The 14,518-nt window shown below is 45.3% G+C and overlaps 1 protein-coding gene across 2 annotated transcripts in view; it reads right to left on the bottom strand.

The window, feature by feature from the left end:
- Positions 1–14,518, bottom strand: part of DMD (dystrophin) — a 1,354,185-nt gene that overhangs the window by 24,633 nt on the left and 1,315,034 nt on the right. For both annotated transcript variants that reach the window (XM_056862020.1, XM_056862019.1), the window contains 3 exons: positions 11,944–12,187; positions 10,985–11,105; positions 8,109–8,201 (listed from right to left, as the gene is read on the bottom strand). In XM_056862020.1, the coding sequence (XP_056717998.1) occupies positions 8,109–8,201; positions 10,985–11,105; positions 11,944–12,187 (458 nt within the window). The remainder of the gene's footprint in view (positions 1–8,108; positions 8,202–10,984; positions 11,106–11,943; positions 12,188–14,518) is intronic.

Below are 14,518 nucleotides of genomic sequence, written 5' to 3' on the forward strand. Positions count from 1 at the left end.
ACCGAGAGTCTCGATTTCAAAGGGGAGCCTGTCTCATTTGCGGGGACATGGGCCACTTTGCTGCTGCCTGTCAGCTCCGACCGGATCGATCGATTCCCTCTCGACCTGATGGGCCACCCAGGAAACGGGGGCGGACTCAGCGAAGAGGCACCGCGGCCACCTGTAGTGCTGCACTGGGACGGACTGCGCCGTCAGCGCTTCACGTCGGAGATGCACCCAGCGGACTTGTACCAACAAACCCATCGGGGTCCCGGATTACAAGTGCCCTGGGAGGGGACAGCTCACCATCCTCGGATGAGGACAGAAGCTGGGACCCCCAGCTTTAAATCTTGAGTCTCCTTTGGATCTGTCAAAAAACGGGCGGGGTCTGCGGTGAGTGGAGCGACACCGCGGACCCTCGCAGCTGTTCCTGCAAAACCCAAAGCTCCTGTAATGGTGAGTGAGATCGAAGACACTGTGTATGTGGACGAAGTGTTACAACACTATAAAAAAGGCCCCCAATTACATGTCAAAGCACTAATAGATTCTGGGTGTGCCCGCACCCTGATCAATGAAACCACTTTCAAGGCGCTCAAAGTCTAGTCAGAGACTCTGTCAGCTCCCATTCAATTTGCCCAAATGGATGGCAGTGACTTCAAAGGTGGGCCAGTAGATCGTCGCACTTGCGGGGTAGCGATGGGCATTGGGAGCAAATAAACTTCACCATAGCCCCTATCAGATACGAAGTGGTGTTGGGAATAAACTGGCTCAAAGGACACAGCCCATATATTGACTGGGGAGCCGGGACTATAAAGTTCTCTGGTCCTAATTGCGACCAACACCGTCACGAGGTAGCTGTTATAACTCCATCAGCCTCGGCTTTAGTCTCAGACACCCCCTCTTCCTCCCCTCTGCTTGCTGACTATCAGGACTTTGCAGACGTTTTTGATGTACAGGAATGTGATGTACTACCCCCCCCACCGCAAGACGGACTGTGCTATTGAGGTGGGGGGGATGGAAAACTAGCTAAGAGTAAGATTTACCCCATGAGTGCTTCCGAACGTACAGTGCTACTTGAGTTCTTGGACAAGAACTTGGCTCGAGGTTTCATCCAACCATCTACTGCCCCTGCTTCGCCCCCTGCTTTCTTTGTGCGCAAGAAAACGGGTGACTTGTGGCTATGCATCGACTTTCGGAAACTCAATGTGGTCACCCAGTCCAATGCCTACCCCATTCCTCTGATCTCGGACCACTTGGGGCAACTAAAGGAGGGACGTATCTTTACTAAATTAGACTTGGTGGAAGCCTATTACAGAATCAGAATTCGAGATACAGATGTATCCCTAACAGTCTTTTCCAGTTGCTTTGGCACGTATGAATTCTTAGTGATGCCTTTTGGATTAAAAGGGGCCCCGGGGGTCTTCATGCAATTCATTAATGAAATCCTACATGACTTATTATATAAAGGAGTGGTGGTTTATTTAGATGACATTATTTACTCTAAAACTATGTACGAACACGTTGCCCTGGTGAGAGAAGTATTGCAATGTCTCAGAGACAATCAGCTCTATGCTAAGGTGTCCAAATGTGAATTTCACAAAAACAGTTAACCTTTTTGGGCTATATAATTTCACACCATGGTCTCACCATGGACCCTGAGAAGGTGCAGTCTGTAACTAATTGGGAACCCCCCTCAACCCGCAAACAGGTTCAACAATTTCTTGGGTTCGCTAATTTCTACAGAGGGTTCACCCCCAACTTCGCTCAAGTCGCACTCCCCATCACTGATCTCCTTAAGACTAAGGGAAAGGGAAATACAGCCACGTTGCCCTCGGCTAAAATCAATTGGACCACCCAGTGCCAAACCGCTTTCGATACTCTCAAGCAACTGTTTACCTCCGAACCGGTGTTGAAACACCCTGATCCTGAGCAAATGTTTATAGTTCAGGTTGACACCTCAGACATGGCAATGGGGGGGTGCGCTCCTACAGCAAGGGAGGGACGGTCTTCTGCATCCGTGCGCTTACTTCTCTAAGAAGTTCGCGCAGTCTCAGCTCAACTGGCCGATCTGGGAAAAAGAAGCGGCCGCCGTCCACCATGCCCTCACGGTGTGGAGACAGTTTTTAGAAGGTTCTAAAGTCCCTTTTGAGGTGTGGAGCGATCACAAGAACCTGGAAGAGCTCACGGGAGCCCGTAAACTGTCCATGAAACAGGTACACTGGGTGGACTTCTTTGCTCAATTCCATTTCATATTAAAACATGTACCAGGGAAGCAGAATGTCCTGGCTGATGCTCTATCTAGACTACCCCAATACCCAACCAAGGTTGAACACCCCACAGAGTCCCTATTCACTCCTGCTCAAAGGGGTTTGCTGCCCACTCTAGTGGTCCAAACTCGATCACAAGCCCCACTCCCGCCACAGCCTCCGCATGGGGGGGGAACTCCAAGCCCAACCACGTCGGACGGCCCGACCGCACCACCCCCCTCGCCTCCGTCACCAGCTCCGCCTGCACCCGGTCGCCCTGGCAATCCAGCCATCCGACCCCCCTCGGAGACATCAGCTCCCCCCCCCGCCAGCACGGTGCCCACAACGCCGGATAGGGTGGGTCTAACGGACTCTTTTATGAACTCACTTCGTTCCGGTTGCCAAACCGAACTCTCTGTGCAAACCCTCCCTACTTCTCTGACTGAACGTGGGGGTTATTGGTACAAAGACTCTAAGCTGTATGTGCCTAAAGGACTGCGGAAGGAGGTACTGCAGCTAGTCCATGGAGCCAAAACCGCAGGACACTTTGGATTTCTAAAAACATTGCATTTGTTACGGAGACAGTTTTGGTGGGCGGGCATGCGAACCGATGTGGATTCATTCATCCGCAGTTGCCCAGTATGTGCTACTGTCAAAAGGTCCCAAGGTAAACCCCCCGGATTATTGCAACCATTAGAGACCCCCACTAGACCCTGGGAAGTAATTGCAATGGATTCTATGACTGATCTCCCCCTCAGTGAAGGAAAAACTGTACTTTGGGTAATCACGGACCTGTTCTCTAAACAGGTGTATCTTGTCCCTTGCAGGAAAGGTCTTGTTCAGACTGGCCCACTAAGAGCCAGTTGTCTAGGTAAAGAAAGATGGTACATCCCTTGGTGGCCAGGAAACCTACAATTTCTGCAACAACCTTGGTGAAGACCCTGGGAACTGTTGCTAACCCAAAAGAAAGTACCGTAAATTCATGCACCATCCCATTACAGGTGAAACGTAAGAATTTTCTACATTCTCTGTGAATTACCACCTGAAAATAGGCATCTTTCAGGTCTAACACTGTGAACCACATGAGACCTGAAAGGAGGGGTAAGACTTCTGCCAGTGACAGCATCCTGAATTTCCATACTCGAATAAACTTATTAAGGGCTCTCAGGTCCAGTACTGCCCATTTGCCCCCTCCTTTTTAGTCTATCATAAAATACCTGGAATAGAAGCCATATTGTGCATCAGCGGGCTGGACAATCTGAATGGCACCTTTGAGGGGTAGGTTCTCTACCTCTGTCACCAGTTCTGGAGGGTCTGGACCTCTCTGCAGAGGTGGCTAAGAGCAGTGTGGGTGTAGACGTTAACTCAAAGTAATAACCATGTAACACAACATTTAACACCTATGAGTCAGAGGAAATATTCAGCCATTTACTGTAAAAACAACACAACCTTTCAAAACATCAGAACCATCATAGGGAGGCCTAGTCATGCTGGCCCCTTCTTTGAGGCCTGTTCAGTGGGAGAATAACCCCCCTTCTTGCCCTTATTCCTGGAATTAAATTTTCTCCCCTGGTTGAGGTTGGGTCTGTTGGTACACTCACAAATTGCTCCTATGAAACCTTCCCTGGTAAAAGCTTTGAAACTACTTGTTATATGGTCTAGGTTTGTAGGATGGGCCTGATTGTTGAATCACCCCTAACGATTTGGCCATAGCCTTCTGTTTCCTCAAGCTATGGAGGATTTCGTCTGTCTGCTCATAAAAAAGTGCTTTCATGTCAAATGGAAAATCCTCCACTCTAGCTTTTATGCCCAGAGAAAGTGAGGATGATCAGAGCCAAGAGTGTCTCCTTAAGACAATACTCGAGGCCACTGCACGGCCCGAGCATTCAGCCATATGTCGCGATGCTGCCATTTGGTGCTTCCCCAGACTCTATCCCTCCAGCTGTAATGCTTTCAGGAGGGATTTTTTTCTCCTCAGGTAGCGAGTCTAAGAGCTCTGAGGTTCTTTCCCATAGCGACATTTGGTATCTCCCCATGAGTACTCTAAAATTGGCAATGCGAACCCCCAACGCTCCTGATGAATAAATTTCCGACCCAAACTAACATGTGGCCCTCCTTGTCAAGGGGGGCTGAGTGTGTGCCAGATTTGTACTTTGCAGAGAGAACCTCTGTGACAATGGAGTTGGCCTGGGGGTTCTTATATAGAAATTCACAACCTTCTTTCACTATTTTAAACAAATTCTCAAACTTTTTGATTGAGGCTACCACAGAGGCTGGTTTTTGCCACCAAGAGAAATTTGGGTGGCCCCACATCTGGGCTATATAATACCCCTATGATGGGGTCAGCCAGTCTAGGGTCCAACTGGACCACTGACAGTCCTAGGGCTTTTGCCATGTGAAGTACTTGCTTGGAGAACAACCGTAAGTCTTCTGTTGGAGACACCGGTGTAGGATTGACTACGGCGTCATCCGGGAAAGGTAGTGAGGTGTCCTGTTACCCAGTCTCCGAAGCCAGTTCCCCATCTTCCTCCATCACAGGTGTCACTTGCCTTTGGAATGACATCGACCCCTTTGAAGCATCTTGTGATGTCGTAGTAGCCAGGGTTTTTTGTTGAGATTGAGTGCAGGACTCCAACAATCCCTCCACCATATGACATCGAGAATCCGACATAGAGGGTATAGCATCATATCAACTTCGATCAGCCTTGGTGTCGAGGTGCTTCCTCGAGCTGCGCGAGAGTGGCTTGGGAGGCGGCATGTCTTCCCATTCCTGATGCATAATAGCTCCGTGCTGCCTAAAGGAGGGCAGTATCCATATGGCATCCACTTTGGGAAGTGAGGAAACTGGTTACGGTCACCAGGGTCCTCTCTGGATGTTCCTCGTCCCCTGATGAGACTAGTTCTGGAATCTTGATATCATCCTGAGAACTGAGCTTCAACCCCTGATGGAGATGGGGTTCTAGGGTGCTTTATCACAGGTACCACCGTATTCCACAAGTGCTGGTTTGGCCTCTGACCCCTTTCTCTTAGGGAGTCAGGTCTAGCTGCCTCGCATGAGCCCCAGTGTGGCAAAGGCGAGCAGTGTCTCAGAGATGAAGAGCTGTTCCTTGAGGACGAACGATGTCAAGGGGAAGGAGCTTTTCTCACTTCCAAATTGTGTGCTTGAAGTCGATGCTTCGGCCCCAGCTGAGGCGGGGGATGCACTCACTTTCGTCAGCAATGGGGATCGATCCCGAGGGGTCAACGGAGGTGGCTGCACAAACCTCAAACTCTCCACGTCGGTCGACCTCGATGTTAGTTGCTTCTCCTTAGGAGAGGAGGAGGAGCATTTCTTCTTATGTTTGTGCCTCTTGGAAGGGCTGTGGCCACCCTTTGTTACTTAGGGTCATCCATTAGGCCCCTCTTTACTTGAGAACCTAAAAATGACAGGGACACCAGGGACACTGCCTTCTCACCCACATTGTCTGGGTGCAGGGATTTCTCAGAAAGCATGGCTTTGAGTTTTATGGCCCTGTCTTGGCACGATTTCTGCATGAACAAGGCACATGCCCGACATGTGGAGACTGCATGCCCCTCACCCAGGCAAATGAGGAAGTCAGAATGTTCATTCGTTTTCGCCATTTTAATGCCGCAAATGCAACATTTTTTAAACAGGGCTATTCTACCGAAGCCCTGTGGCGCAGAGTGGTAAAGCTGAAGTACTGCAGTTGAAGCTCTGCTCACGACCTGAGTTCGATCCCAGCAGAAGTTGGTTTCAGGTAGCCGGCTCAAGGTTGACTCAGCTTTCCATCCTTCCGAGGTCGGTAAAATGAGTACCCAGCTCGCTGGGGGTAAAGGGAAGATGACTGGGGAAGGCACTGGCAAACCACCCCGCAAAACAAAGTCTGCCTAGAAAACGTCGGGATGTGACATCGCCCCATGGGTCAGGAATGACCTGGTGCTTGCACAGGGGACCTTTACCTTTACCTTAAAATCACCAACTGTGAGGGTAGTCGTCCGAAGAAAAAAAGATCTACCTTAAAATGGTCGCAGTAGATGAAGCTAGGTGTTCTCCCTGTGGTGGAAGAAAGAGAACTGAGGGAAGAGTGCTGCCCACCCCCATCACGTGGTCCCTTGGTGGGAAAAGCCATTAGGGCTTGGACACGGACGGGAAGAGGGGAGCGCTCCTAAGGAGTGCACTCTTCTAGAAGCTTTTAAATCTCTGTGGCTGGGACTGCACAGAAGCCATGAAAACGAAGAAAGGTTCTTCACTCAACAGTTAGCCATATATGACCAACGTGGTAAGTTAAGGTAAATGGATTCACTCCCCACCCAAGCAGTGATTTTTGACCTGTGAAAATGCCAAATTATTTCTAAATCAATTATGACAGGACACCACACTTCAGTTCTGACTCTGAAAACAATGGCCAGCTCTTTTAAACTGTTAGATTATAATCCACATACTGTGTTGGATCCTGTGTAAAACCTCTGTCATGGAAAGATTTCTGCGCATAGAACTATGACTTCCCTGCCTCCCCTCCCGTCATTACAGCTCAAAATGCCCCTGGAAAAGCTGCACCTGGGGGAATGAAAGCAGCATGAGGGAAAAGTTGAGGGTCTGCCACAAAGAGAAAATTGCCCCCTTCCCGCTGTGGATCTTTTTGATGGGATCCATCAAACCATCATGTCATCTAGCATCAAACATGCACTTAAGAGCATGTGTTTGAGCTGAGGACTTAAAATCCCGTGCTACTTCTACTTAGGTATTCATGGTTTAGGTGACATGTTTATTTCTATAAGATGACTAAAAGCAATACATATTTGGTACTATGTTTTTTTACATGTTCTTCTAACATACTGTACCAATTCTGAATTTTAAAATTATTGTCTGACAAATTTGCCTTTTCCCCATGATTTTTAAGAAGCGTGATTCTTACAAAAATACAATTTGTTTATTTACAGTCCTCTGGGTCAGCTGTTGTATCTTTGAAAAAAGATGAAGGTCATGTTCCAGTTAAAAGGGCTTTTTACAAACAGTAGGCTAGGAATAATATCCTGTTTAAAAAACCCACTAGAGACAGGTAAAAGCAGAACTATGCACTAGCTACTTAACCCTCAGCACAGTGTTTCAATGGAACGTTTGCCTGAGGGGTCATATTGGAGACAGGTTAAAAATTACTCTACAGTAGCATCAACCAAGACAGCAAATATTGCTTTCTTTAACCCAAGCCTTTTTCCCCACAGAAATATAATGTAGTATCCAGACTTAGATATGACCTTTTCTTGAGCTCGAAAGATTTCTTGGATCATCATTCAATTACTATCTATGCTCTACTTTGACAAAGTAGGAACATGTTAGACACATACATCTAAAAAAAGATTCCCATTTCTCAGCATCTTACCCCAAACCTTCATTTACTCCAATTAAGTGATCAATCATATTTTAACCTAAACTTTGTATTGTCAGAGCAGAAAAATAGATTTATAGATTTAAAAAATGGAACAGACAATTGTGAAAAAACACGAACACTAGAAGACAATATATCTACCAAGAATATATCTGCTTCCCTCAGCCAGCGGCCAGTTTTCCATGGAGATCCTTTGGGCAGCTGGTGTCCTCCACTGCAATGGAGGAGTTTCACAAGCAACTCTCAGCACAGGAAGATCTCTCAGTCAGAATAACATGGTGGGGGTGGGGGTGGGGGGTGGGTGTTAGTTTATTCATCCTCCTCCATGAAGCATTTCTGAGCAAAAACTGTTTTTATGTCTTCATGGATACAAGATTTTAAAAGATTTCTGCTCTGTGCTCTTCTGTTTTAGACGGACTCTTGAGAATGATACTAATCTGTAAAGAAGCAACTATAATTTAACTGCCAGTCTTTGCTCCTGAGCCCTGGAGTTTACCTCTTGTACTTGGGAAAGAATTGTTGAGCTGTTCCATTACCTCTTCCAACCCTGTGCTTGTGTCCTGGGGAGGGCTGAGTAAATCATCCTCACCTGAAGAAACAAACGAGAAGTCCAATGTTTTTGAGAAGAAACCAACCACTACATAAATAACACTGCTAGTTAAGAGTCCTGGGAGTTTTAGCTGTTCATTTGGGACTTGGGCAAGTTTGAGTTTGCAGAACTGCAGTGTTCAAAACACAGTGTACACAGTGCACCTACTAAAGTCATTATTTTAACATAAAATCTTTTGCCTGACATCTAGCAGAAATGTCAAATATATGCATAGACAGACACATTACCTCATCATTTTCTAAATCGTCAAGCTACTTCCATTTATGCAATGTAATGTAGGCCTGTGACAGCAAAATAAATTATTTCAAAAGTCTAAAGTGTCTGTACTGGAGAAAAAAGTGAAAGTAATTGCTAGAAAGAATGAGAAGCCCCTTTATTCCATTAGTAGACTAGGTAGTGTGGTTGTGAGCTGCATTTCAATGGTGATGTGGTTATACTGGAAATGTGCTTCCTAACAAAATAGATTAGAGCTCAGAAATGCTTCAGGTGCATTAGTTTTATTAGTTTTGACAGCTGAACTGCATCAGAAGAAAGCTGCAGAAAATTTCACTGATATTGTGCAAAGGTTGGGAGAAGGTATACCACGGCACAATATACTTATCCCCTTAAATACCTTTTGTGACCCAATTATGATACCATGTGTAAAGGAAGAGTTCAGTTATTACAGAGGGCTTTTTTCAGCAATATCATATAATTATTGTTTGAATGTAAAATGAAGTTTTGGATTAATATACACAAGACTCTTGAGATGAAACTTTTATTTCCCTCTCCCCTACTAGTTCCTCTTTCCCTTCACTGAAAGCCCCCATAGCCTTTCCTGTCTCCTCTCCTTCCCATCTACCAGCCAACCTACCTTTATCTCTTCATCATCTTCTGCTTTCTTCCCTTTCCTACCACCCTCTACCTGGGGAAAACTATGGTACAGTTGTGTGGTGCCAGTTGCCAGGGTGAGCCTAGTTGCACCATGGGGAATTATGAACACTAACTTAGAACTATGAACTCAGATACAATCCCTATTAAGGGTGTGCAAAAAAAATTGATTTTTTTTAAATTCAGGTATACTGGACCCTAAAAACATTCCCAATATTCTCCAAAAGTATCCCCAATATCCCCAAATTCCAATACTAATATGGTATTCAGATTTGGTTTTTCTGGGGGGAGGGGCTCTGCATTTTGGGACCATTATTCCCTATGGGGAAACTTTCTGGGTGGCTGGGGGTGTTGTTTTTGAAGTTATAGGCACCAAGACTGCATGAGAGCTGCTGGTGCCTGTCTTTGAAATAATCTCCAAATTTCAAGTAGATTGGACCAAGGGGTCCAGTTCTATGGGCCCCTAAACAGAATCCCCCCAGCTGTCCTCCATTATTTCTACAGAGGAAAAAAGAAAAGAAAAAACCTCCAAGCTGGCAGTGCAAGCTGAAAATGACTAATGTGCATCCAGAGAATTACTGACAGTAGAACATGTCCACACAAGGGTGTGTGTGTGTTTTGCAAGCCCGGCAAAACCAATGACAATGTACAGAATGCCAAGCAGAACCCCAGTGTCAGTGGGGTAGTCCAAGCTCAACAGGACTAATGTACATTCAGAGAAGAACAAATCCAAGCACCAAGTAAGCAACAGTGTAAATACAGCAAAGGGAACACAAAGCAACACTTGCAAAGAAAAATAATAATCCTGAAACTGACAAAGAAACCTGAAACTGGCAAAAGCAGATCATTGAACTCCCCCAAGATACAAAAACAAAGGCAAGACAAGGAAAAAAAAAGGAGGAAAAAACAGTACCCTGGAACCTGCAAACACTGGCTCCCGTTCTTCCCAAAAATGCTAAATACTTACGGAATTTTTCAGGACCACTTTTTGGGTTTCCTGAAAAATCCCGGAAATATTTGGGAGAACCAAATACACCCAAAAATACAGATAAGGTATTTTTCAGGTATATTTTTGATGCCGTTTCACTCGAATGCTCACCCTTAATCCTTATGCTATCTGTTGTATGCCAAGGGGTGCTTCTGTCACTTATTTTCCCTCTGCAAAATGACCACAGAAGAGCAACTAGTGGAACTGATGCCATCCAGGTTTTGGGGAGGCGTTGGGGTTTTAGGATTGGGCTTTTATTGTTCCTGTGTGGTAGAACAGCCTTTTGTGTACAGGGCAGGAAGGATACCATTTTATTAGCATTTTGTCAGTTGTCTGAAGTTGTTTTCAATTGGTGTTATTAGTAGTTTTGTTTGAGTTTGGTGCATTTTAAAAACAACTGTAACCTGCCCTAGAACATTTTTAGGAGAAAGTCAGGTTACCAAATACATTAAAATATCAATACTGGTACTATTCAGATCTACCCTGTGCTGGACAATATCCTGATATGCAAATATATTTTGCTTTAAGCTGGTTCACATCCAATACTATAGGTTGTCGTCCCCACCCCCTACCCCCAGCTCCTTATGTGGCTTGTCTCACTTATGCAATGATGTTACAAACCACAACTAACAGGCCAGTGACCTTCTTGCAGCTCTACACCCCATACAGCCTTTATAATCAAAATTTATCATAGCACCTAAGGGGAAAAAAATCTTGCTTATCTCTACTGATATTAAAGTATGAGCGCAGGAGAAATGATGCTTATACAAACAATCTTATACAAAACCTCTCTGGTTGTCTGGGATGGATCCAAGTTTGCTACTGCTCAAAATGTCACTGATAAATAGGAGACTTGTATGAAATTGCAAATAATATCTCAAAGGCCTGAGGTTCTTTATCTTACCCATGGATTCTGAAGTTTGACTGCCAACTACACGGAGAAGCCTTGGCTGATTACTATCTGACCTCTGTACTGAGGTAGGAGAAGATTGAGCTGTACCATTCACTTTGGAATCCACTTGAGGCTGAAATATCAGAAGGAAATATGATAGTTATTCTACAGTTAAGGAAAACAAGGACAGACCGGGCATTCCTGAGGTGGGGGGGCTGAAAGCTCTCTGGAGGTGGTGTGACTGCCCTACAGCACCTTATCATGGAATAAGATGCATTTACACTGGAGGCGGGGGAAGTTCCATGGGTGCCTGGGTGCCGTGGAGCTGCACGCCCACCCCTCTGACAAGGCAGTCTCTCTGGGACCTCAATCCCAGAAGAGATATGTGGCACCGGCATTTGGGGCGGGGGTGCTCCTGGGAGTGGAACTGATAGAAGTCAGCTTCCAAAGCTCCTCCAGCCCAGAAACGCCCCCTCCAGCAACAGCGTTGCTGTGTCAGGTTTTATCTGGCACTGCATCACTGTTTGCTACGGGGGTGGGGGAAGCCCCATTTTATTTTAAATACTTTTAAAAAGGCTTTTTAAAGCCTACGGCAGCAGGGGAACCTCTTTGGAGGTGCCACGGCGGCATCTTGGCTATGTTGTCCCCGGCCGCCGCAAGGCTCAGGAATGAGCTGTAAATCTTTGTGTTATGCACCCACATTGTACTGTTTATACTAGGATTTTTTTCAGTGTAAATATATTGAAACTTGTGATGAATTCAGTGTGAATAAAAGCAAGTTAACAAAGAGACTAAACTGCATAGTCGTATTGTATTAACTAAAGTCAATTTCAGACTCAAGCCACAAATGGTCATGTGGTCAGAAGTTGGTTGCTGTCCTGCATTTGCTTTAGATAATGTTGGGGTTTCAAATCCCGAATAGGACTGAGCCCCTCTCAGTAGAGCTCAGATGAAGAAAGCTAGAAGCTCACCTGTTCCAGCAGCTGCCTCAGCCTGTGCAACTGGGATTCCAGCTGTTTGTTGTGATCCTCCAGGATCTGCATCCTGGCTTCAAGGCGGCCTTTGTGCTGGCGAAGCAGCTTGGCTTCTGCAATGAGTTCAGCATCTCGGGGACTCTGGGGGGAAATGGGCATCATCTCCGGTGGGGATGGCAGTGGAGACAGCCCCCTGTGGTCGTGCTGCTGTTTCAGCCGGTCGTATTCTGCCTGTAGGTTTCTATCAAAACAGGATAGAATCGATACCTTAACTTTATCAATGCACTGTTCCATTTTGTAGCTGATGGAAACCACCACCTAAAATCATAGACACATCTATTAGGCCATTTTTGCACGGTCAGTTTTGATGCTCACTCACAGCTCTTTTTTAAAATGTGACTTTTAAAATGCCTATTCACAGTCCTGGCGCAAAAGGAGAAATTCCACCCCCCACTTGCCTGCTCCTTCGTTCCTGTTTGAATAGCCATTAGCATGTGCATAGCTAACGCGCCACTATTGTTTTGCATGGTTTCTTCAGGGGATTCTTCTGAGCTTCAGCGGAGCGAAGACAAAAGGTCACATTATAGGGGCTCTTAATTAATACGAAGCAGGTATGTCACTTCTGGAATGACGGTTCAGCGTGAAAATTAAAAAAAAAATATGCAGGCCACTTCAGCTTGGAAAGCGCTGCTAACTACCATGCAAAAATGGCCTTAGACTTGAGGGTTCCGACTATCGTAACTGATAACATAATTCTCGAACTGGAGCTGAAAGAGCTTAGAGAGGCTGGAGTTGAAAAAAAATATATTAAATTGCTACTAAATTCTGCCCTCACATTTCCCATTTACAATGTGCTTTTTCCCCCTTCCAACAATATAGATGGCAGACAAGGGCTGGATGGTCTAAACCTATGCATTCCAGAAATCCTTCACCATTCACAAACAGGAGTCTGAGTTTAGATTTCAGTCTGATATACAGATAACAACCAAAGCCAAAATTGTTTAGGTTTGTCTGTTGCTCAATCAGTGCTCTGGAGTACGAGCATGTTTGTTTTATTATAGAGCACCCACCCCTATATTACAGTTAGTATTTAAGAATTATAAAAGGCTTTTGTGACGGACAAGGGGCTAATCTGCAGAAAATGCCGAGAAACCAAGAATGGGGCAAGCCAGAAAGCTGACACTCTGGCCATTTATTCATGGAAGGTTTTGCATTGGATTTGCCACTCTTTAGATGCACTTTTTCCCCATCCATATTCTCAAAACTCAACACTAAGCCGCCATGCAGAGTTTTGAGAATTCAGATGGGGAAAATGTGCATCTAAAGAGTGACAAATCCAATGCAAAACCTTCCATGAATAAATGCCATCTGAGAAGAAGAGTGTCTGTACTCTGAGAGCCCCAGGGGGTTCTGTACTGGCCTAGGCTGGGGAGACCAAATCCTGTGTAGTGACTGGAGGAGACAGGGAGGGGAAAGGGCCCTTTCTCAAGTCACTAGGAGGGAATAGGCTTGAAAGGAGCTATTCCAAACACAGGGCGTTGTTGGAGACATAACTGCCACAGAGGTGGGGTTTATCTTAGTGAGAACGGGAAGAGTGATTCAAGGGGGAATCACCATACTTCTGCGTTTCTCTGGGGGACAGAGGCTGAGAGGTCTCTCCCTTCCCTGGTAGCTGGGCGGCAGAGCAACAACACCTAAAGGGAGTTCTGGGGATCAGAACTGAAGCTTGTAACATAAGTACTGAAGAAGCCAACTTGAGAAAACATCTAAGCTAAAGGCAACTTGAGTAACATCTGAACTAAGCTATCTCTCTGAAGGAATCTTGTGTATATATATGTTTTGGTGTTTCCCTCCAATTCTGCCTTTTCCCAAAAAATCCATCTTGTGAATACTGTTCAATAAACTTCCTTGTTCTGTTTGTTAAAGTTAAGAAGCCTATGTCAAATTTCTCTCTGAGGTAAAAACAAGGTGTGGGACTAGAGGAGGAGAAAAATAATCTCCTCACAATACATTCAGGTTAACGCTTTCCCTCAGCATTCAGTCAGGCTGAGAGAGTGGGGCACTAAAGAGGGTTAAAGGGGGTGCGTCATGGCTTTACACATTCAACAGTGAAATCCTATGCAGAGAGACTTCAATCTAAAACTGTGAAGGGTCCTAGGTTAGAGTAACTGATGTAGGACTGCACTGCAAAGCACTCTGCAAACATTAACAAACCCAGAAAAATCTCCTAAGTATTTTTGAGGTTTGTGGTATTTTGGTACTGTAATCAGATTCGGGATTATGCATTTTGAGTTTAAGATTCAGAATTCATTGGTTCCCATGTGGCCGACCAGCTTTCTTTCATACAAAGTGCTTGGATATGTTTATAGGAGGTACTTGGCTCTGCAGTGCAAATAAGGAAAACAGAGTGCTCTTATGAGAGTGGTTTGTCGCATGTGTACATAACACTGTTTTTTTTTTGTTTATATTTGTTTATTTATAAAATTGGGGGAATACAAAAGGAAAAAAAAGGGAAGGATAAACATTAAGTAACACTGTTTTGTTTTATAGTCGTATAAGAAAATATAATCAA

The sequence above is a fragment of the Euleptes europaea genome, chromosome 16 (assembly GCF_029931775.1).
Source record: "Euleptes europaea isolate rEulEur1 chromosome 16, rEulEur1.hap1, whole genome shotgun sequence".
Taxonomy (NCBI): Eukaryota; Metazoa; Chordata; class Lepidosauria; order Squamata; family Sphaerodactylidae; genus Euleptes; species Euleptes europaea.